This window comes from Macaca mulatta, chromosome 7 (assembly GCF_049350105.2).
Source record: "Macaca mulatta isolate MMU2019108-1 chromosome 7, T2T-MMU8v2.0, whole genome shotgun sequence".
Taxonomy (NCBI): domain Eukaryota; kingdom Metazoa; phylum Chordata; class Mammalia; order Primates; family Cercopithecidae; genus Macaca; species Macaca mulatta.
In genome coordinates, this window is record NC_133412.1 from 149982036 (window position 1) to 150005292 (window position 23257).

General features: G+C 55.4%; 1 protein-coding gene across 4 annotated transcripts; it reads left to right on the forward strand.

Moving 5' to 3' along the window:
- The first annotated feature begins 1282 nt into the window (after nt 1–1282).
- On the forward strand, nt 1283–22761 carry VASH1 (vasohibin 1). Of its 4 annotated transcripts, XM_077937998.1 has the most exons (8): nt 1563–1741; nt 3307–3529; nt 10696–10784; nt 11925–11981; nt 13860–13934; nt 15677–16058; nt 17701–17813; nt 18688–22761. In XM_077937998.1, exons 2-8 carry the CDS (start codon nt 3449–3451, stop codon nt 18758–18760), a joined length of 870 nt encoding a protein of 289 aa, XP_077794124.1. In that variant the 5' UTR covers nt 1563–1741; nt 3307–3448; the 3' UTR covers nt 18761–22761.
- Nucleotides 22762–23257: the final 496 nt, after the last annotated feature.

Consider the following 23257-nt stretch of genomic DNA (forward strand, 5'->3'; position numbering starts at 1 on the left):
AAAACAAGAATAGTCACTTATCCTTTCTCAATTTCTGTGGGAGAGAAAGTCAGACAGGGCACAGCAGGGCTGGCTGTTCTCTGCTCCATGTCTGGGACCTAAACTCTAAGACTCAAAGGCTGAGGACTGAAAAGATCTGAAGTCTCAGTTCACCACGATCTGGTGATTGGCTCTGGCTGTTGGTTGAGAGCCCAGCAGCAGTTGTCAGCCAGAACACCCTCATGTGGCCTCACCACGTGGCTTGGGCTTCTTCAAAACATGCTGGCTGGTTTCTTCTGAGAAACCAAGAAACTGTCTCCTTTTTAGGACCTAGTCTTAAGAGTCATACAGCTTCACTTCCATCACATTCTATTCATTAGAAACCAGTCACCAGGTACATTCCACATTCAGGAGGAAAGGAATTAGATATCATCTTTTGAAAAGAATGGTCAAGAGCATGCAAGCCAATTTTAAAACCAGCACCACTTGGCTAACACAAGAAGCAATGTATACAGTGAAAAACAAGTGTCTGAAGAAGTAAGACTTCTGTTCACATTCTAGCTCTGCCACTTACTAGCTGTGTGAGTTTTGGGAAATTACCCTCTGAGACTTGGTTTCTACAATACAGGGTGACAGTTGTTGATCCCTAGTGACTCTTCTATGCTTGGAGTCTTCTTGCTTCGGTGAGTTTAAGAAGATCCAGGCTGAATTAACTTTCTTGGAGTCTTGTGATCCTTCCCATCACTGATAACACTTGGTTTCTGACCCTGGAGGTGGTAAGAGGTTGCTACAGGAGCACAGGAGGTACCCAGAGAGTTCAGAGACCAGGAACAGCCTTAGGGAACAGATGTGAAACCACTGAGGCCCTGGGGACTCTCTAAGGCCTTTAACCCAGCCCTTGTGTAGTAACCTCAGCTTGTCAAGAAATGCAATGACTCCACAACTAAGGAATCTGAATCTGCCCGCTAAGGCCAAGGAATCTGTATTCTCTCACAAGACTGTGATTCATGCTAACTACAGGTTGGGGAGAGGCAGAGCGTCTTAAAGCACACACTCAGCTGTCTTTTCCTAAAGTTCTTGGCTTAGCCTAGAGATAGTGCCTTTCCCACGGTTTACAACTCTATGGCATGAGGGAGGCGGAGGGTACGTTCAGTGTCCAATGCTCAGGGGCCACGCACCACAGCCGGTTGTACTTTCACCTTCCTCTAGGCCAGCCGACCCTCCCCAAGCATTGCCTCCCACGCCCACGTCGCGGTCCCACCCTGGTCCGCGGGATCCGGAGCGTCCAAAGCCCGGTCTAGGCAGACGGTCTAGGGGCGAGCTCTGCGCACCCCATTCCCACCAGTGCAGGCAATCGGATAAAACAGGGTGACTTTTATCCTTTTCGTTTCTAGAGGTAGTGACCCTCCTGTCTCAATCCCTAGATGTACTCCTGTAAGAACTGTGCGCGCTGGGAGGGACTCTGCACTCACTCGCTGTGACCACCTCGGCTGAGATATGGAGAAACTGAGGCCTACAGAGGGAAGGGAACTGAACGTCCCAAAGCAACACAGGCACTGAATCCGGTCTAGAATCTCAGTCTTCCAGGCCAGTGCTCTCGGTCCTACCCGCTGAGGGCCCCTGCGAGGAATCCTTTTCAAGTAATTCCCGACCGCAGGAATTCCTTCTGCCCTAGGAATCTCCATGGAGTTTGCGCTCCGTTTGGCACGTTGAAAACTTCCTCCGCAGCTTCGCACCGGCTTCGCGGTGCCCTGACAGCTGGGTAAGGAGGGAGCGAATGCCCACCGGCGTCCTTGGGGTAACTTGGGCCAAAGGGACCGCTGCGGGGGGCGGAGGACGGGGCGCGAAGGCGCTGGCCCTTTAAGGGGGGGACGGAGCGCATGCGCGGCGCGGGCCGGAGTCGAGCCGGGTGGGCGGCTGGCGGGTAGGGGACGCGGTCGGCGGCAGCAGGGCCCAGGGGCGGCGGGGCTGCAGCAGCGGCGGCCCCAGCTTCGCCGAGCCGCGATCGGCTGGTGGGCTCCGCGTTGGCTGGCTCCGCGTTGGCAGACTGCTCCCCAGGCACCAGCGCAGCGCGCGCTCGCCCGGCTTCGTCACTCGCCTCCAGCTACATCCGCCGGCCGAGGCTGCGCGAGCCTCCGGGCTTGCGGTCCCCGCCCCGCGGTCCTTCCTCCACCCTCAGCCAGGGCAGCGGCAGCCCAAGCGAACAGCCACGGAGCATCCTCCGCCCGCCCCGGCCGCGCCACCGCCCATGCTGCAGCCAGTGCCAGGCAGCGACCCCGCGGCCGGAGCCCGCCGCTCGGTGACCTCAGCCTGGCCCCTGCGAGCCGCCCGAGCTGGTCCCGCTGAGCCGCGGGCCCCGTGCCCTGCGATGGCTCGGCTGGTGCAGCGCGGCGCCAGGTGCTCGCGGTCCTCCCGCTGAGACGCGGCCGGCTGGGGACCCGCTGGGCCTCGGCGCTCGCAGCCTTCGCCTCCCCGCCGCGCCCGCTCCCTTTCTGGGGACTCTGCCGCTGTTTCTGGGGACGCGGGGACAGGGGGCCCAGACAAAGCCCACTTTGTAAGGGGAGTTGGCCTTGGGCGTGGAATGTGCGCGTCGGCGCGCGCCCCCTCCCCGCGCCCCGCCAGCTGCGAGTCTTGGCTCCCGGACTGTCTCGTCGCGTCGGAGAAATCGTCCCCCAGCGCTGCTCTCCCGCCCGGGGGTCCTGGTTCGGAGCTCGCGCGGCCGGGAGTCGCCTCGGTCTCTATTGGGGCGCGCGCAGATGTGAGCGTGCGAGAGTTGTGTAGGGGGTTTTGTTCCCTCCGAAACTGAGACCCAGGGCGCCCAGTGGGCACCGGTGCCTTGACTCTGTCCTTTCTGAAGCCGCTGGTCCGAGCTGTCTGGCCTCAGTTTCCCTTCGACTTTTCTCCACTCTGCCAGCCCTCACTGCTGCCCGTCATTGTTCTCGCAGTTAGATGGGGGTGCTTTGTGACGGCTGCCAAGGTGGGGTGTGTTCTCTTTGTCCCATTTTTCAAACAGAACAAGGCCTCCAAGGCTGACCCCAGACAACCCACCCCCTTGGACCCCACTTCACCTTATTGCACTGATTTTTTTTATCAAGTAGTAGTTTATTGTACAGGAGCCACGCCCTGATTTCTTAAAGGCGCCTTGCACTCTGGCCATGTGTTATCTCTGCAGCTGGTGTGTGGGAGGCCTCTTGTGAGCCACCTGTTTTCCCGCCTCCACCACGCCCTCGAGGATTTAGGGATGCCAGGGGGGAAGAAGGTGGTTGGGGGTGGCAGCAGCGGTGCCACTCCAACATCCGCTGTGACCACCGCCCCCTCTGGGGTCAGGCGTTTGGAGACCAGCCAAGGAGCCTCAGCCCAGAGAGATGAGGAGCCAGAAGAGGAAGGGGAAGAGGACCTGCGAGACGGAGGGGTCCCCTTCTTTGTCAACCGGGGTGGGCTACCTGTGGATGAGGCCACCTGGGAAAGGATGTGGAAACACGTGGCCAAGATCCACCCCGATGGAGAGAAGGTGGCGCAACGGATCCGTGGGGCCACAGACCTGCCCAAGGTGAGGCTTGGGGGTCGGGGGTGATAGCACAGTCTAGGGTTTTAGTGAACTTGGGGCTAAGAGTAAAGCCACACTGTCCTCCCACGGGGCAGGGGACCACTGACTCGGTAAGATACTTAAAATGCAGAGAAATCATACCTGTCCCAGAGAACTTTCTCTCACCACCATTATAAGAGGGAGGTTCACATACCTGTCTCCAGGAGGTCCTCTCCGCTGTCTTTTAAAATGCAGGAGGGGACAGCAGCAGATGGAACTAACAAACACACTAGGATGGCTTGACGTCTCATTTGCTTGATGACACTTGCCAAGCTAGAGAACTGTGAGCAGACACATGTAATGAATGACTAAGGAGATGCAGGGCTTCATATGTTGAGAAAATATTTTTGTGCATTATGTCACTGAATTCTCCCAACAGCCTTGTGACGTTAAGTGCAATTTGGGTTCCCATTTTACAGATGAGAAAGCTGAAAACAAGTAGGAACTCAAGGCCCCACAGCCAGTAAGTGGCAGAACTGAGATTCAACTTCAGGTGTTCAGGAGAAGGAGGGGGGGGTGGTGGAGGGAGGTGTCCAGGTCCTCTTCTCTGTTGGACACTAGATTCAAGGACATTAGAAGAGGTCTTATGGAGAAGCATACAATGTAATAATTTTTCTGTGTTGGCTGTAACTCCTCCTCCATGACAGCTATCCTTCAGTTGTGTCACCAACGAAAGCAGAGGCTGTATCTCATTCATCTTTGTCTTCCCAAGGCCTCCTGTGTGCCTGGCACAGAACAGGCACTTGTGTGTGTGTTTGCTGAATGAAAGGGTATTTGAGAGTTGCTGAGCTGTACGCTGCTGTATGGAAATACATGCCTGATATTTAAAAAAGAAAAAAAAAAACATGATCAAGACTAGGAGGCACTTTGCCAAATGCAGAGGCCTGAAATCTCCAAAAAAGAGCCCTTTGAACTGAGCTCAGAGCCCAGTGCCTAGCCCTGCCTGCCCAGGTCGGAAGGAAGAGGGCTAGGAGGAATGGAAGTTAGTGTGAATTAGACATGAGGACAAGTGGCCCGTTTTGTTTTTACCAAGTTATCGGTACAGTCATCAGAAAGTGTCTTCTGGGAAAAAGAGAATCAAAGGTTGAAGGTTAAAATACTGCCTAATGTTTCCAGGGGAAACAAAATGTAGATTGATTTGGAATGGCCGCATAAATGCGCTCTGCACTGACTTACCATTTATTTAGCTAATCCCCTATAGTTGGATGTTGTTTCCAGTTTTATTCCTAAAATGAATACTGTGGTGAACATTCTAAAATGTGATTTTTGGGGTCCATCTCTGATTATTTCCTTGGGAAAGATTCTGAAAGTGAAAGTATTGCATCAAAGGATACTGACATTGGTAGGGGCCACCTGCTTATCTATATGGCCCCTTTCACCTAATTGAGATGCAATTTTCTTATCAATAAAATGAGGTTGATTGTGGGGAAGATGAAATGAGAGACTGTGTGTTAAAGTATTTGACAAACTGTAAAGCCCCAACCATTACCTGGTTATTGGATATCCGTTACCTTATTTTTTTTTTTTTTTTTTTTTGAGGCGGAGTCTCACTCTCTCCACCAGGCTGGAGTGCAGTGGCACGATCTTGCTCACTGCCACCTCAACTCCACCTCCCGGGTTCAAGTGATTCTCCTGCCTCAGCCTCCTAAGTAGCTGGGATTACAGGCACCCGCCACCATGCCCGGCTAATTTTTGTATTTTTGGTAGAGACGGGGTTTCACCATGTTGGCCGGGCTGGTCTCAAACTCCTGATCTCAGATGATCCACCCACCTCAGCCTCCCAAAGTGCTGGGATTACAGGCGTGAGCCACCACGCTTGAGATTACAGGCGTGAGTCACCACGCCCAGCCAGATGTCCATCACCTTTACTCATGTCCTTTATCAAGTGGGAAGACTAGGTTTTGCTCAGATCGGTTGTCCCGATGAGGCCAGAGTCACACCCTGCTCCTACCTGAAAACGTTGGGCAGCTCTCCAGATGGCTTATATCTAAATCATACCATAAAAGAGTGTGAATAGTTCCCTGCTGAATAGAACTGTCACCACTCCTGGGAACTAAAAAAAAGTTCAGTGAGCTCACTAATAACTGGTTTATAATATCATCTTGTCATCTTCAGTCCTCATGTACAGGAAGGACATGGATGAAGGAAGTCTAGGGGTGGGGGCTGTGTTGTGACGGACCCCTAGACTTCCACCCCTAGGGTGGAAGGAATTTTGTGAGAGGTTTGGGAAAATTTGAATTTCCCCCTCTTCAAACCACAGATCTCAGATAAACCGCATGAGTCTGCATGAGGTCCCTCCTCTACCTGGGCCCTGAGTAAAAAGGTGCCCTTAGAGGCCGGGCGCGGTGGCTCACGCCTGTAATCCCAGCACTTTGGGAGGCCAAGGTGGGCGGATCACGAGGTCGGGAGATCGAGACCATCCTGGCTAACATGGTGAAACCCCGTGTCTACTAAAAACTTCAAAAAATTAGCCGGGTGCGGTGGTGGGCACCTGTAGTCCCAGCTACTCGGGAGGCTGAGGCAGGAGAATGGCGTGAACCCAGGAGGCGGAGCTTGCAGTGAGCTGAGATCACACCACTGCACTCCAGCCTGGGCGACAGAGCGAGACTCCGTCTCAAAAAAAAATAAAAAAGAAAGGTGCCCTTCAAGTCTGAGAGTGCAGTGGAGTCCAGCAGGCCTTGGAGAGAAGCAGCATGGGTTGGGCGCCTGGGTGCCAGGGTGCCAGTGGCAGGGTGGGCTGACCCCGTCCTTACCATCCCTAGGGGCCATGCCACTGGAGCTGGCACAGGGGCATTCCCTAGAGCGGCTACACAGTTTGGGGCTCAAGAAGTGTTTTGTTGGGACTGTACAATGCTTTAAAAGGCCACTTGAGCCGAAATTTAAAATTGGGAGATTTCTCACATAAAGATCCAGATTTTTGGCATCTTTTCAGAAAGTAGACGACTTGGGAACACATGGGAATCTGCAGTCCCACGAAGCAGCTGTCAGCTGGGGCTGGGGAGTGGGTCCTACTCCCCCATCTTGCCACCATCTCCACCACTCACCTACCAGGCCCGCCTGCCCTGTGTATGTTACCTGCCTGGCCCCTGCACGTGGTTGAGTCTGGGACCCCTGCAGGGTGGTGTCATAAAAGGAGCGCACTCTGGAGTCAAAGCCACCTTGTTCAAATCCTTGATCTCCCATAACTGTTTATGTGAGGGAGACAGGCAACCTTCTTGTGCCTCAGTTTCCTCCTGTGAAATGGAGCTAATAGCAATGCCCATCAAGAGGATGTTAGAGGAATTAACGATGCAAAGCATGTGATGCTTCATTAGGTGCCTCTAATAGATACCCAGTAATGGAGCAAGGAGTGAGTGTTCATCAACACCCCACTAGCGCGTTGGAGAAGCAGCCTGTAATTACAGGGATGATGCCAGTATGTTATAGGGCAACAATTTCTAGAAAGATCCCACATCCAGCAACAGCTTAGGCTCCTTGATAAGAGTCTCTCCTTCAGGTTTCAGGCTTCCACCACCTTTAAAAGCTTAGTGACCATTGACCCCAGACCCAGCTGCTGAAGGTCTTTTATGGCTCAGGCCACAGAGCTCCTGCAGAATGGGAATTTGGACATCTCCTCTAGCTATTTATGATGACTCCAGAGTGCTTTCCTTTTGTTTATTTATGAGACAGGGTCTTGCTTGGTCACCAGGATGGAATGCAGTGGCACAGTCATGGCTTACAGCAGCCTCTACCTTCTGGGCTCAAGTGATAGTCCCACCTCAGCCTCCAGAGTAGCTGGGGCTACAGGTGTGCCCTACTATGCCTGGCTAATTTTTTTATCTTTTTGTTGAGGTGGGGTCTCGCTATATTGCCCAGACTGGTCTCAAACTCCTAGGCTCAAGTGATCCTCCCGCCTCAGCCTCCCGAAGTGCTGGGATGACAGGCATGAGCTACTACACCCAGCCTGGACATCTCCTCTAAAAGGGAAACTGCCGCGATCAGCATGTGCGGACTGATATCTTCGGGACACACTGATAATGATGACAGCGAAGAGGAATTAAGTCTGTGCTATGTGCCAGACCCCGCTCTAAGACCTCGACCTGCAGCATCTCATTTGCACTGTAAGGCTGATTCTGTGTTGGTGCCCGCTTTATAAATGAAGTGCCTGAGGCACTAAAGTCATGACTGGGCCGGGCGCGGTGGCTCACGCCTGTCATCCCAGCACTTTGGGAGGCTGAGACGGGCAGACCACTTGAGGTCAGGAGTTTGAGACCAGTCTGGCCAACATGGTGAAACCCCGTCTCTACTAAAAATACAAAAATTAGCTGAGTGTGGTCGCGCATGCCTATGATCCCAGCTACTCGGGAGGCTGAGGCAGGAGAATCACTTGAACCTGGGAGATGAAGGTTGCAGTGAGCCAAGGTCACGCCACTGTGCTCTAGCCTGGGTGACAGAGCAAGACTCTGTCTCAAAAAATATATAATAAATAAATAAAGTCATGACTGTAAATGGCAGAGCTGAATATCCACAGTGACAATCTAGTTGGAGACTCAGCCCTATTGCCCTCTAGGACACACTTTTTCGGCACACACATCCAGTCGCAAGCTCTCCCCACCTCCCCTAGGCCTCATCGTGCTAGACTGAAATAGACCCCTCCAGTGAGACTGTCTCAGTAGAACTCAGGACTGTAGGGGTTCCTGGGGCCGGGGGAGTCCTTGACCTTGGCTGTGGAGAAGGAGTGCTCCCTGGGGAGATCTGGTGGCTTTACCACTCCCCCACCATGCCCCACTTGTAGGTTCCCTCCCCACCCCTCAACAGTGAGGAAGTATTTCCCGACTTCTGTTTCCTGTTTCGGAGGTTGGGGTGAGGGGCAAGTCCTAAAGTGGGCCCAATCGTTTGCATATACAGAATCTTTCTTATTTGTGTTTGAGTGAACGAGTCTATGTGGGTAATGAACATTTAGAAAAAAAGGTGTCGGTGCTGCCTGCAGTGGGGTGACTTGAGTCAAAGAGCTAGCCTCGGGGAGGGTGGCCTTAAGGTCCTGCCTCTGAACCCCCAGGTATTTTCTTGACTTTTCCTTCTCCCAGAGCAGCCAGCTCCTGGGTCCTTTGTCTGAACAGCCGGTGCCAGTGCTCTCGTGGGTACTGCCTGGCCCCGGCCCAGGCCTGGCTCTGGGTGAATGATCCAGTCCTGGGACTGCAGCTCCCTGTTTGCAGCTTCTTGTGGGAGGGTGTATTACAGTCTTTATCCCAAGCTCCTCAAGGTCACTGGATCCTCACTTGTGCGCGGGGATGATCTGCCTGCTTCCCTGCCTGGCAGGGGCTGCCGCCTGCAGAGACCAGGTGACTGGGTGGATGTGCCATGCTATTTAAAGTAAATTGCTAAGTAATTCCTCTAATTCCTCTTCCATCTCCCCACCCCTGTATGCTTGACATGGGGAGGCCAGGCCCTGGGGCCCATTTGGCACAGGGTGGCCAGACAGGAAGAGGGGGAGCCCCCCACCCCGGCCTTTTATCCTGCTGGTGACTGTAAGTGGTGGTGCCAATTTGGGGAGGGGGAGCAATGTGAAAGGGAAATGGCTCCCTCCAGACAGAGGTGTCAGTGGCTCAGGAGCCAGGGCAGCCAGTGCGGTTGCTAGGGACTGCCCAGACAGGAAGGAGAAGACAGACGGGAGGGAGGGCTAGGAAGTGCAGGCGACACTGTGGCTCTGGACCAGGGCCCCTTCCCTCCTGCATCTCCACCCCTTAAAGTGAGGAGGTGTCTGTCAGACACTGTCCCGTGTGCCTGTGCCATCAGCAGCACCCCAGACATGAGTGTGCAGTGATAACTGGAGTGTCACTTCCCTCCTTGTCAGAGCTCCAGCCCCTGTGGTCACCTTATTTAAAAAGCTGGGCTGGCATCTCCACCACTCGAGAGCCTCCCAAGGAAAGGAGGAGAAGAGCTTCATCCTTCCCTCCCTACACAGCCCTACCCCCTTCCCTTGTGGGGAGGCTCAGTCTGGCCTTGGAGGGCCAGGTGGAGGCTTGGGGGCAGGGGGTGGGACCTCTCTATGTGGGGAGCCTTATAGCTACTGTGCTGGTGGCCAAGGGGGAGCTCTGAGGGGTGGGCCTTGTCCTTGGAAGTCTGGTTCTTTACCCAAGGAAGTCTGTTCTGAAACCTCAGAGGACTCTAGCTGAGGTATCTCTTGGCCTCCTCGGCCTCACCGACTTCTTGTAGCAAAACCTCCGGATTCAGGCTCCCCTGGCTGGAGAGGGGCCCACACTGGCATAATGGTCTCTTTTCTGGAGACTGGAGGCTGAAGGAAGCCTGGGGGTCAGCTGTTCCTGACCTTACCCCAGCAGCCTCCAGGCTCCCGGGCATTGGGAAGCTCTGCCTGTTCTCTCCTCCGCCATTTCTGGGCTGGGTGCTGGAAAGTGCATTCTGGGGAGGAAGACTGGCTGGGTACCTGGAAACCTGTACTGCTTAGATGTGGAGCTGGCAAGAAAGGGAAGACTTGAAGGAGGACCCAGGCCCCCTGTGCAGGCCCCAGCAACAGAGCTACATCTAGACCTGTTCCAAGATATGTCCTTCTGGCCTGCTACCGCTGACTGACTCCTTGATGGTTCAGGGTGGTGCTCTGGAAGGCCTGGCACATATGCCCATAATACTGGGTGGGTCATACCCCCTACCAAGGATGCTCACTCCCCTCGGGACCACTCCCCAAGCCTAGGGCACCACCTGAGAGGATGGGACCCCGGATACACCAACTTTGATCCGGCACTTGAACCAGAGCAAACTTCAAACCTAAAAGAACTTAACCCCAATATTATATTCTTAAGTCTTGAAACTAATGAATATTTAAAATTTAAAACAGTCAGTGAATTTACCTAAGTTTTTCTAAAATTATTAAAGAAGCATAAAATTGGAATATCAACATATGCTCCAAATGAGAAATGCTGTTAAGTCCCGGGAGGGAAGGAACGGCTGGACTGGGGCCCTGGCAAGAGTCTTCCAGCGAGGGGGTGCCAGGAAAGGAAGCTCAAGTGGGAGGGAGGGGAAGCTGCGCCTCCCCAGGGTGGGGTGCCTCTGAGGCCAGTCGTAGGTGGTTTTGGTGGACTGGAAGCTCCAGGGTGAGCCTCTTCTTGTGACCAGAGCTTTTTCTCTGTCCCCAGATCCCCATACCGAGTGTGCCTACGTTCCAGCCATCTACACCTGTCCCTGAGCGCCTGGAAGCTGTGCAGCGCTACATCAGGGAGCTGCAGTATCCTCTCTGGTCAAGGGTCATGGCCACCTTCTGGCCGTTGTGGTGGGCATTTCCAGACAGAGCTGAAGAGGTATCAGCAGAGCCACTCATTCCACAATGCCAGGGCTGCCATTCACATGGCATCTCTGTGGTCCCTGCTGCTGTGGGACATGTCCCATGTCCCTCCTGGATGTCAGAGGAATTTTGTCTGATGAGTGCAGGGCCCACTCCGCACTCTCTTGCCACTCACCTCCCGCTCCTGCCATATGACGGGGTCAAGAGAGGGAAATGGGTCCCGAGCGACTTGCTGGTGGGGTGGCCAAGTCTAGATAGATCTCCTGCTCTGTTGTCCACCCAGCCCTAGCAGAGAGGGAGAGAGGGAGCTGCTTTGGGGCTTTTGAAAGTCTGGTTTTGAATAAAGAGGAAAATGGCGGAGAAAAAGGATTTTAGGCTCCAGGAGGTAACTTCGGAATCCTAGAATTTTCTCCTGGTTCTTCTCCTTTTTCTTCCCTGGCAGGAGGCCAGCAGGGGAAGAGCTGGGCTCCCCTGGGTCCAGATTCCGCTGTGTCCCTGCTCTGGGCCCTCCAGCCCCTGCACCCTGCCCCCGAGCTGTGTGTTCTGGGTCCTGTCTCCCAGGCTTCTGGCTGCAGAGATCAGAGTTGGGAGAGCTAGGCATGGATCCTGGGTTGGGGGAAGCCAGGCCAATGACTGCAAATCGGGTCCAGCTCCTCACTATGCCAGTGGGGAAACTGGTCCAGTGAGGCTCAGGAGCAATTAAAGGTGGAGTTAGACCCCCTACCCTAGCCTCCTCTCAGTTCCTGTGACTTCTCAGCTGGTTGGAAGATGAAGTGTTGCAGGGAGCTGTTCCCAGCCACAGCCTCTTTCTGGCCCTCACCGGACCGGCCGCCTGCTCCGTGTCTCTTGTCCTAAGAAGGGAAGCCAGGGGAGAACAATGGAGAAAGCCAGGGGAAAACAAGGGAGAAAGCCAAGGAGGGCGAGGGAGAGGAAAAGAGAAGGGGGCATGAGGTGGGGAGAAGCATTCATGCTGTGCCCCCATTTCCCCTCCAGAAGACTTGGCTCTTGAGCTTGGGGATAGGCAGGGAGAGAGGGTCAACCTCCTTCAGGCCAAGCTAGGAAGCCCTTAACCCACACCCGCAGGTACAATCACACAGGGACACAGTTCTTTGAAATTAAGAAGAGCAGACCTCTGACAGGGTAAGTGTCGGGAGGCCAGTCCTCTGCCCCAGGGCTGGCTTGGAGCCTCTTGAAAGCCCTGTAGTGAGCCTTGGAGTGGAAGTTTACGGGGCAGTCAGGGACTCTCTGGAAGGAAGCCAGCCTTTGGGGGCAGGTGCCACCGTGGGGCCTTAAGGATGTCATAAAGAGGAAATGAACAGCCAGGGCTGCCTTGATGAAAAGGAAATCCCAGGTCCATGCTGAGCTAGAGAGTGGGAGAGAGCCCGCCCCCAGCTCTTGCCTTGGCCAGGAGAGAGGGTGGTCCTAGGTGGACTGTAGGTGAGCCTCAGATCTTTTGTTTTTTAGTGAGAGGTGGACCTTGCAGGAGAGAGCCCTCCCCCTTCTCTGTTCTGCAGCTGCTGCACTCCCCATTGCTGGTCCCCCTTGCTGGTCCCCACTGCACGGTACCCCATTTGCCTTACTCCATTTGCCTTACTCCCTGGACTCTTTTCTGGGCATTGAGTAGAAGGCCCAGGGTCTGAGAACAGGGAGCTCCCTGGAGAGAATGTTACATCTATCACTTCCCATCCTGCCATCCTGTGCATAGCCCCCTGCCTGAATTCACTTCTCCACGAAAGTTTCTGCCCATGAAGCCCCAAGGGCAGAGGAGAGTGAAGAGTGAATGCCACAGCTGAGTCTAGGGGCTCAGCCCAAAGATGCCCACAGGCTTAAGACCCCTGGGCTTTAAAAATTCATGTGAATTGGCCAGGCACGGTGGCTCACACTTGTAATCCCAGCACTTTGGGAGGCCAAGGCAGGCAGATCACGAGGTCAGGAGTTTGAGACCAGCCTGGCCAACATGGTGAAACCCCTTCTCTACTGAAAATACAAAAATTAGCTGGGCATGGTGGCGGGCACCTGTAATCCCAGCTACTTGGGAGGCTGAGGCAGGAGAATCGTTTGAACCCAAGAGGCAGAGGTTGCCATGAGCTGAGATCATGCCACTGCACTCCAGCCTGGGTGACAGGGGAGACTGTCTCAAAAAAAAAAAAAAAATTAATGTGAATTTTACATCTTGCCCCACATATAATCTATGTTTGCTTCTTTGTGAAAATGTATTCAAATGGCTTATTAGCAAAATTACTTAATTACGCCTTCTCCAAGGCCCTGGGTGGAGTCCACCCTCCCTATCCCCAAAGCTTTGCTCTTGTTGGCCGGTGGCTGCTGTGTGCTGGGGGCCCACTCCAGCCTTACTTGGCATAGAGGAGTCCAGGTGCCCTCACGAGCAAAGCCAGTGGCCAGGCTGAATCCCCAGGCTGGGGACAGAGGGAGGAACCAGGCCTCAGGGAAAGGCTGTCTTAAAATGGCCTGAATTCCAAGTTCAGGAGCAGATCCGGAAGTCAGCACGCAACTATCTGCCTAAGATCCCACATCCAGGCCCAGGCAGCTATGGGGAGGCAGTTATAGTCAATTAACAAGCTCTTGGGAGGAGCCATGGTTGGGTCAGGAGTGTCCACTGTGCTTCAGAAGGGAGGAGATCGATGCTGACGTCCCTCCTCCCCACACTACCTCTCAGAAGGCCCCAGCCTGGTAGCAGTCAAGGTCCTGCCCCCAACTTCTGCTGCCCTCCCCCGAAGCTCTTTGGAGCAAGAGCCAGGCGTGGGAGGTGGAAGTGAAAGGAGGGAAGAGGAGGGAGAGTGGACCTCCTTCCTGTCAGCAGTGGCCGCCTCTTTCCCACCCCCTCAGGCTCCAGACTTCTGTTGGGAGTGTGGAGGGAGGTGCTGGGCCTGAGCTGAGAGCAGCTTAGGGGGCAGCCTCTGTCCTTCTAGCATTTCTAGTCCACCCTGCCCCCTCCTTCTCACACTCCCCTGGAAGGGGCTGGAGGCGCTATCCTTACTGCCCTGCCTCCCTTTCCCACAGGCTGATGGACCTGGCCAAGGAAATGACCAAAGAGGCCCTGCCAATCAAATGCCTGGAAGCCGTGATCCTGGGAATGTATCCTTCCTCGCCTGGAGGGGAGGGGTCCGGGCTTCTCTGGGCCTCAGCTTCCTGCACCGAAAGTGAGGGTGGGGGAGGTTGAATGGGCTCCAGGGCTCGCCCATATGCAGTCATCTGGTTGGCCCCAAGATGGAGAAGCCCCCCCTAAAGTGGAAGAGCCACCCACAAAATGGAGGAGTCCCGGGGGCCCAGTACCCCACCTCTCAGTTGCTATCTTCCCAGGCTTACTGGACAGCTCTTTTTTGAGTCACGTGGACACAGGGACCCTGTTTTCTGAACCCCAAATCAGGGCACAGTGTCTCACAAAGGCTGTTGTACCATTTCCAAGAACCATACGGTCTGGGAGGCACAGTTGGAATGCCCAGATGTTGGCATTTCCAGAACATGTTGATTTCTGGACGAGATATTAAAGCAAAACTGCCTTTAAAAAACCCCACAAGGTTTTCCAGTCACACCCCCGCCTCCAATCCAAAGGGCAGAAGTGGGGCCTGTAGCTGAGTCACCAGGGTAGCCCTGGAGACAGAGCAGCCACCAGGAGAGGCTGCCCTCCCCAGCCCCACAGTAAGCAGCGGGAGAGGAGGTAGTGTTGATGGCTGGCTCTGCATCCTGACTGGTCAGTGCCTGAGCCCTACCTTTTCTTCTCAGTCATTTGATTATTAAAAATGTCATAAATACATGTGAAACATAGAACATCATGAACTCCTGTGCACCTGTTAGTCAGCTTCACCAACTCAAGGTCAATTCTGTTTCATCTCTTCCCACCCTGCCCATATTCTTTACCAGCTTTTTCAACATTTTGCCTGCACCCCTGGGGTAGGCAGCCCACTGGGCTCAGCACTGCAGAGGAGCACAGATTAGGTGGGAGCCAAGAGGGTGAGAGGGAGGGGGCCTGATGGAACAGGAGTTCCTTCTGAGGACAGGTCCTGGGAAGACTGTGATCCAGGGGTCCATCCCCACGCCCTACAGACATGCCTGCCTGAAGTTCACACAAAGAGGCTGCGGGTGCCCTTTCTGCGAGGTCCCGGAGGGAACTCCACTATGGCAGGCATTTGCTAACAGGGCAGGCCCATTTCAGGAGCCCGACAGCCTTGCCCTGTTTATAGGGTTCTTTGCTAGGATGAGCCTGCGGCCACCCAAGAACTTCAGGCTGCGGCCAGTGCCGCCTTCAGGTCTTCACGTTCACTTCTTCCTCAGGGGCCACACACCAAAGTGGAGGCTCCCACCCTCATAGGAGAGAGACTAGTCCCCTTCCCCAGGAGCACACACAGAAGTCACTCCAGGCAGGGTCCTATGGTCTCGAAGCCTTTCAGGGGTCACCTGGTGGCTTGTGGGCAGGAAGAAAATGGGAACAGCCCCCATCTGGGTGAGGAGTTCCTTCTCAGTGTCCCCCCACAGCTCCCTCGGGCACATCGTGCCTCTCCTCCGACCTTGGGCCACCAGGCTCTGAAAAGCCCTGCAGTGTGGCACCAGCCCTGCTTGACTTTAGAGCGGTGGCCACAAATCCCTGGAAGTCCGGTGCCTATTCGAGGTTCCCTTTATTTTGAACTCCTGCTGGATACCAGGCTCAATGCTAGATGGCAGGAATACCAGGAGGAGACCTCAGGTGTGTGGAGATAAGCAGGGCGGGTGTCTGCACCCCAAGGCAGGCGGCGCCTGGACCCCGTGGCTCTCGGTCCCAGTCCCTCCCGCTGTGCTGGCCCGTGCTTCTCCCGGCTCTTTCCTTAGCGGGCACCGGCCAGTTACCTCACCAACAGCATGCCCACCCTGGAGCGCTTCCCCATCAGCTTCAAGACCTACTTCTCAGGGAACTACTTCCGCCACATCGTGCTGGGGGTGAACTTCGCGGGCCGCTACGGCGCGCTGGGCATGAGCCGGCGCGAGGACCTGATGTACAAGCCGCCCGCCTTCCGCACGCTCAGCGAGCTCGTGCTGGACTTCGAGGCCGCCTATGGTCGCTGCTGGCACGTGCTCAAGAAGGTGAAGCTGGGCCAGAGCGTGTCGCACGACCCGCACAGCGTGGAGCAGATCGAGTGGAAGCACTCGGTGCTGGACGTGGAGCGCCTGGGCCGCGATGACTTCCGCAAGGAGCTGGAGCGCCACGCCCGCGACATGCGGCTCAAGGTCGGCCCGCCTTCCACGCCCTCGCCCCCTCCCCTGCCCCAGCAGAGGCGATGTAGGATTGAGAGGACTGGGGAACTTCTCGGAGGACTGGGGTGCTGGGGCCTTACTTAGTGGTCGATATCGTTCAGGTGGTCCCCTGGGGAGGGCAGACCCGGACGGCTGCGGAGGGAGGAGGTGGGTGGGCTGGGTTTGGATGGTGGTAGGTGTTGGGCACACGGAGAAGGGGACTTTGCAGTCAAGGTCATTGGTGGGGAATCACCGCCTGTCTGGAGGGTGTGGTCGGGTACTGTGATGGGCAGCTTCCCGGCTCCTCCTGTAAGGCATCCTGACTCTGCCCCCCAACCCTAGCAACCACTAAAGGACTAGGGGGAGGTCAGAAGAAAGGGAAGTCAGACCATGTGGAAGACAATGAGGGCGGTGTTCCTTCTTCCTTTTCCCATCCACACTTGAGCAGGAGGCGATGGGGAGTGGGCTGGGGGCTGTTGTATCCAAAACAGCTGGGCTGAGCTGTTGAGCCCTAGAGCCTTTCAGCAGGCAGAATTCTGACCTCTGCCTCGGTTCTCCTGGAGCTGCCAGGGCCCCCTGCTGGGTATCCCCATAGCTCAGTCACTGCTGCACTGTGACTGCGCCTCCAGGCAGCCTGGAGCCTCCTCCTCAACCACCGAACTCTGCACTGCCAAGTGCACTGCTTCTCTTGACAGCGGGTGGTAGGTGGTAGCTCCATTTTCAGGGCTGGAAGCTCAGAGTCTTGCTCACAGGCAGTGAGAGGCAGATCGGACTGGAGCTCAGCCTCCTGATGGGGAAGCCAGGTGTGTTGCAGGTGCCTGCAGGTGTCCTGGCAGGGATTTGTAAGAGCTACAGCTGCCCTAGCCATTGCCAGCCCTAGGCCGAGATCTCCTGGGGTGACAGGGCCTTCCCCTAGGGCAGAGGCAGGCTACAGCCAACCCTGCGTTAGAGAGCTGCTGCTCCCCACCTAGCTCTGGGTCCCCCAGCACCCTGGCTCTTGCTGCTCAGTTTGCTATGGTGTCTTCAAGGCATCAGATTGGATCTAGAGATGAGAGCCAATAGTTACCTAGTGTTTAGAGCTGCAATGGATTCCCAGTCTATTCAGTGCTAAACACTCCCCTGTTTCTTGCCCCGCTCCAGCGCTCCTGTGTTTTGAAAACTCAAGTCAAGCTGATGGTGCCACATAAAGGATGACTCCTTTGTTTTTCTCATTTTTTTCTTAAGCAGAGCTAGAGCTACCAGTCTGACTTCTCAATGGCGGGAAATAACCAGCATCACCCTTGGGGTGAGTGGGATCTCAGCCCTAAGTTCAGCATGGGCTGCTCCCACAACTGGCACATTTACCTGGCCTTTGTTGGGGACTTTTTGCAATATTATGGTATCTCAGTGACTTCCCCCACTTCCACTCTGCCTTCAAGGGCCCACAGGGATTGGACAGCCCCATGGAGAAACTCCTGCCCTGGCAGCTTTAGTGCCTGGGAAATAGGTTGGGAAAGATCCAGACAGGGCAGAGCCATGATTGAGGTTCCCTGGGCCTTCCCCAAGGCAGCTTCCAGGGACCTGTGGCTCCTGGAAGGGGAGGTTGGGCTCCAGGGCAGCCCTGGAGTAATGCTGTTGCTTCCTCCTCTGCACCTAGATTGGCAAAGGGACGGGCCCTCCCTCTCCTACCAAGGACCGGAAGAAGGATGTTTCTTCCCCGCAGCGGGCCCAGTCCAGCCCCCACCGCAGGAACAGCCGCAGCGAAAGACGGTGAGAGAGGGATCATGCCTGGGTGGGTCCAAAGAGGGTTTTTTCCCTTTCTTCTCATCATGTGTATCCCTCTTTTTTTGTACCTCTTTCCCACCCTTCTCTTTTTTTTGCTCCCACCCAAGGGAGGTGACTTGGGATGGTGGGTTTAGGGGTTTGTGTATTGACATTTCCCACAGCAAGGCAGTTCCACTTCCCCGGAGAAACCAAACTCTGCTAGCCCACTAGTCTGAGCACGGGTTATGTGAGAGAAAAGGTGGAAAGGATGGGGCCCTGCCAGGCAGTGAGCCTCCCAGGAATGCCATGGGAGAGGGCCTGGATATTAGATGGCTTTGAACATAACTTTGCCCCCCACCCAAGAGTCTGGTTTTTGTCTGTATCTAGGTAGCAAGAACAAGCCATTGAAATACCAGCTCTCCTCCTCTGATTTCAGCTCCTACACATCACTCTGACTCCTGCTTTAAATACAATTGTCATTCAGGAGTCACCTCTCTGGTATGAATTCAGGGGTGGGGTACTAAGCAGACCTCTGGCACCAAAATATCCATCATCTGTGACTTTTATCTAAGAGGCTTTTGTAGATGACAGATTCCCCTCAGAGAGATTTATACTTTAAGCTGTTACCTACCAACTGCAGCCAGATTAGCCAGCCTCCAGCAGAGAGCAAGCCTGTGAGAGCGAGCCAGGGCCACATTCAGACAGCACAGGCAGGCCAGGGCGTCCAAAAACACACTTCCACACGCACTGTGCTGTGCGTTGGAGGGCTGCTTGGAGAATGTGGCTGGGAAGCCACCAGGCAGCCGCTGCTGGATCCCCAACTCCGTCTCCCTAACAGACCACTCACTCTCCTCCCGCTCTGCTCTCTTCCTCCCCACAGGCCCTCTGGTGACAAGAAGCCTTCCGAGCCCAAAGCCATGCCAGACCTCAATGGGTACCAGATCCGGGTCTGAGGCGGATGCCGGCACCCCAGGCCCCACCCACTCCTAGGGGTCAGGATCCACCTGCTAGAACCAGCCTCATGCATGGGGGAAGGCAGGGCTGTGACAAGGCAGGGCAAGAGGCTGCAGCAAGAGTGTGTTCCAGCTCAGCCCCCCAAGCTGCTCCCACTCCCACTGAGCCAAGCTCCCTAACTTTGGGCCTAGAGGCCGTCAGTATTTTATTTGGAGTTTTTAACTCTACAACTGAAGTTTAAGGTATTTGGGGAAAGCAGTCCAGATGGATCTGCTGATGGTGGGAAGGCCAGTGCTTAGGAGATCCATGTGCCATGGAGCCAGGTGAGGGAGATTGCTGGTTCTGCTGGTGCCTCTGCCCCTGGCTTCTCTCTGGGAGTTCAGTGCATCCTATCAGTGGGAAATTTCCCAGCCTTACCAGGCCTATGGTGGGGGGTGGGGGTGGGGTGGAGATGTTTCTCCAGTTCTGCCTGCCCTGGCAGAATCTTGACCCAGGGAAAGGGAAGTAGGGTAGGAGTCCTCCTGAGAAAGGTTTGTTCCATTAACCAGGAGCTTGGCACAGGCCACATCTGCCCCAAGAGCATGAGCTCGTGGCCTAGGAGAGCCCTCAGGCCCTGGAGGTCCCCATGGGCAGTGCTGTGTGGGCAGAGGAGGGGTGATAGGAGAGCCCAGGGAAGGACCTCTGAGCAGAAAGTTCCCAGGGCCTAACCGAGTCTACTTGCTCAATCCCAGCTCTGCCTGTTACTGTAGCCCACGGGCTCCCTGCAGAGGGTCTGGGCTTGGTGGAGGACCCAGAATGGCACTGAGGCCAGCATGGCTATGGGAGCTGAGCAGACCCTGGGCACCAGTACAGGAGCTGTGGCTGGGCATGGGTTGATGGGGTGGGATGCTTGGGCCTGGGTCTTTCCCCTGGCAGTGCCAGGAGCCCCTGCTGGGGAAATCAAGACCAGACTAGGATGCTTGTGTCCCAGGCCTGCCTTGCATCCTTTAACAGCCCATCTTGGCTTGGGGTTGCAATGATGGCTAGGCCAGTCACTTGTGGCAGGGCATCAGGGCCCTGGAAGGGAAGAACCTAGGCACCTGGGGTTGTCCCCAGCCTGCCCATCAGCATGAGATACCTGGTGGGAAAGTGAGAGGATGCAGAGAGGTTGGCAGAGCCGGGGGTAGGTTCTGGTGGCTTAAGCAACAAGGAGGTGCAGGGAAAGGGTGCAGTGCAGCCACTGAGGAGGGACAGCTGGGAACTGGGGGATGCAAGTGAGAAAGGGATGTGGGGGAGAGTTTAGGATCAGGCTGCTTGAGGAGTAATGGGTTGCCTACAGCAAGGACTAGATGGCTGTTTGTCAGGAGGCGTAGAAAGGTAGAAAGGATTCGGGTTATGGAAGGGTAAATGGATGAGATGACCATTAAGGTTTTGTTGTTTTACTGAGAGGCTGTAAGTCTGCTAGGGGCAGCTGCCAGTAAGGCTGCAGAAGGGCTGGGGGGCTACATAAGGTAGATCAGAACTAGGATTGTAAACTCCAACGACAACAGGGCCAGCAAATGGTGAGAAGGAGAGCTGCAGGGCTGCGTGGGGACTATGGCTACCTGAAGAGGGCACACCCCGTTAAAGGGGACACAGCTGCTCAGCTATTCTTACAGTGCCAGCCTCGTGTTGCCAGATTGTCTGCTTTGTCAGATGCCAGAATTCTGACTTTTTATGTGAAATAGAATTTTTAAATGCTGGTGATTACTTCCAAAAAAACTTAAAAACTCAATACTGGCAAAAGAGGATGCCAGTTTGCAATCCCTGAAGTAGAGAGAGCTCGTGCTGGGGAGAAGTCCACCAAGATGCTTTGAGGTGGGGTGTAGGAAAGTCCTGTTCCCCAGAGCTGGGCTGGGCCGGGGGAGGATCCTTGCAGCTGAGGAGAAGGAAAAGCCACTGAGTCCCCTCCCAGAGCGGAACAAACCAGAGGCCCTTTGGAGTTGCTGGGTCAGCAGCGAGGGTGGTGTGGAGTACAGACAGTGTAGCTCTCGGCCTGCCAGGGAGACGGCTGGTACCTTCGAAGCAAAGAAAGAGGAAGGGAAGGCAGAGCCAGGGATGCCTTTGCTGATGAGAGTGCCTGTCAGGGAAGGTGCCACAGGCTGGCAGCTCTTCAAACCAGCAGCGCTTGACCCAGAGCCAGATCCAGCATGGCCCGGCCAGAGGCACCCTGGGAGGCCAGCTGGTCAGTCCCTTGCCTCCCCAAGTTCCTCCTGGGGTCAGTGAGCCCTGGGAGGTGCCTAACTCCAGCCAGACTAATAATAGGCACATGGTGACCCCTGACTCTCCATCCCATCCCAGCTTTCAGGGAGTGGGGGTGGTGTGGTCTCCATGTTCCCACTATGCCTAAGAAGAGATGGCTCACCTTGGGAGGTGCCAGGCTGAAACTAGGTCCTTTCCGGGTCTGGATGCTGCCGTTCATGAGCAGGGGCGTGGCCTCAGCCACCTCTGGGAGCTTCCCGGGAACGACAGGGTTTGAGGGGAGTAGATATGAGAGGGAGCCACTCGTGGTTCTGGAGTCTTCGGAGGTTCCAACTTACAGGATCCTTTCCCAGAGCCCTCCATGGAGAAAACAGCAAAATGAAGCTCTTACCTGCTTGCTGTCTGCAGGGGAGGGAGCCGAGCCCCAGCTGATAATCCCCCAGCACTCACCCTTCCTGAGCTGAGACTTGGGGCTCTGGAGACCAGCACAGGACATAGTGGTGCTTTTTAAATTTATTTTTAACTGTTTCTCATATGTAGCAACCCCTCCTCCCCTCCTGGGCGTGTTTACACAGGCTCTGCTCCGGGGGCTGGCCTGGCTGTGAGGTTTCTGGGGAGGCAGAGAGGCAGGGACTTTGGGGCCTTAGTCACCATCCATGGTATCACCTCATCTCACTTCCTGTGAGGGACGGGGCCTGGCTGATGGGACCCCAGCTCCCACCAGTTCAGGACTGCCTTCCAGCTCCTTTGCCCCTGGAGGTGGGGGCTGCTGGCTGAGGAGGGGTCAAGGTGAGTTCTAAGAAAGCAACCTGGGGAAAATGGACCAGGATTGGGGGGGTGATTGCAAAGTCTCCCCAAAGCCTGGCTCCTTGTGCTGAGTGCCAGGGGCAGAACACTGGGGAGCCAGGTATAGAGAGCCTTCCTGTCGTAACTGCCAGTCCTCTCCCTCCAAGGCCTCCGCACATTCTCATGCTCCCCTCACCCATCATGCCAGCCACCCCTATCCCTCTTCTGGCAGGGCCAAGTTGGGGACAGCAGCAGCCCTCTGGCCTTGGGATGTGATGACAAAGCAAGCCTAGGGCCAGGGTTTGGGGAGCAGAGAGAGCTGAGAAGTTGACCACGTGTGATTTCCAGCCCTTCCCGCTGGGACTTGACTTCCCAGGTCAAGGAGTCAGTCTCATTCTGGCTGGTGGAGTGCCCAGAGGCCTGTGTGAATGTGTGCGCCTGCTTTTCCTGCCTGGAATGTTTTCTGGCTCAGCTGCAGCAACATCTGCAGGCCCAGTGTCTGCCCTGTGTCCCTGGGCTCACTCCAAGTGCAGGGACATGAGTGCTGGGCCCAACGTGATGATGGTGCGAAGGGCAGGAAACAGTCCTCTGAAGGAGTGGGAGGTGGACAGTCTGCCCCCACCAGGTACCATTGCCTCCTGCCAGCTTCCCCAGACCAGGCAGGCTGCCATGGTGCTAGCTGCAAGTCCATCAGTATTGACCGTCTCGCTCCATCTTGGTGCTCCAGAGTCCCAAGTTTCCCTTTTTCATCACATCTGACAAGAGAGAAGAAACGTGGGTGTGCTTGGCCCACAAGGCCTGGTGGTGACGGACCTCCCCGCTCCCTCAAGCTCTGGATGGCTGCAGTGTTGTACTAGACTTTGTTCAGGCTGTTCTCATCTTAGTATTGCCCCTTCCTTTCACTTTCACACTTCTCTCATTCCTGTTGTCACTTTCCCCTGAAATGAATAAAGTCTCCCCAGCTCCTGCTGTGTGGGCTGGGCAGAAACCACAACCAGTAGGCCTTGTCTCCTTTCCTCTGGGGCTGGGGCCGGAGCCTTCCCCCAGCCCAGCGGCATTAGCCCCATTGGCTCTGGGAAGAGCCTGACCTGAGGTGAGCCTGAAGCCAGGCAACAGGAAACCTCCCAGCCCCTGCAGTTGTGATTAAACTTCTGGGTCCCAGACTTTTTCAGCCTGCTGAAACCACTCGGGCCTCGTTAACCCTGATCTGTGAGCAGCGCTTTCTCCTTCTCTTCACACAGTGGGCCTGGCCTCCAGAGGCTCAAGTCAGCTCCCGGGATGTATTCCGGGACCCTGCTCTTCTGGTCTCAGTCCACAGCAGTCCATCAGGAGCAAAGGAGAAATGGGGCGTGTTCTCCTGGGAGATGAGTGTAGCTCAGGAAACCATAGCAACCTTCTCATCACTATTGACATCCAGACCCATGGTGTGGAAAACACTTACGGGTCCCATCCACCAACCCCTGTTCTTCCTCTCTGTTGTCCCTCCAGCT

Excerpts from the sequence above, each read along its gene's own strand:
- VASH1 (XM_077937997.1), top strand. The coding sequence starts at position 3,345 with ATGAGGAGCCAGAAGAGGAAGGGGAAGAGGACCTGCGAGACGGAGGGG. Across the intron at positions 3,530-10,695 it reads GGGCCACAGACCTGCCCAAG|ATCCCCATACCGAGTGTGCC; the intron begins GTGAGGCTTGGG and ends CTCTGTCCCCAG. Across the intron at positions 16,059-17,700 it reads CCCGCGACATGCGGCTCAAG|ATTGGCAAAGGGACGGGCCC; the intron begins GTCGGCCCGCCT and ends CTCTGCACCTAG.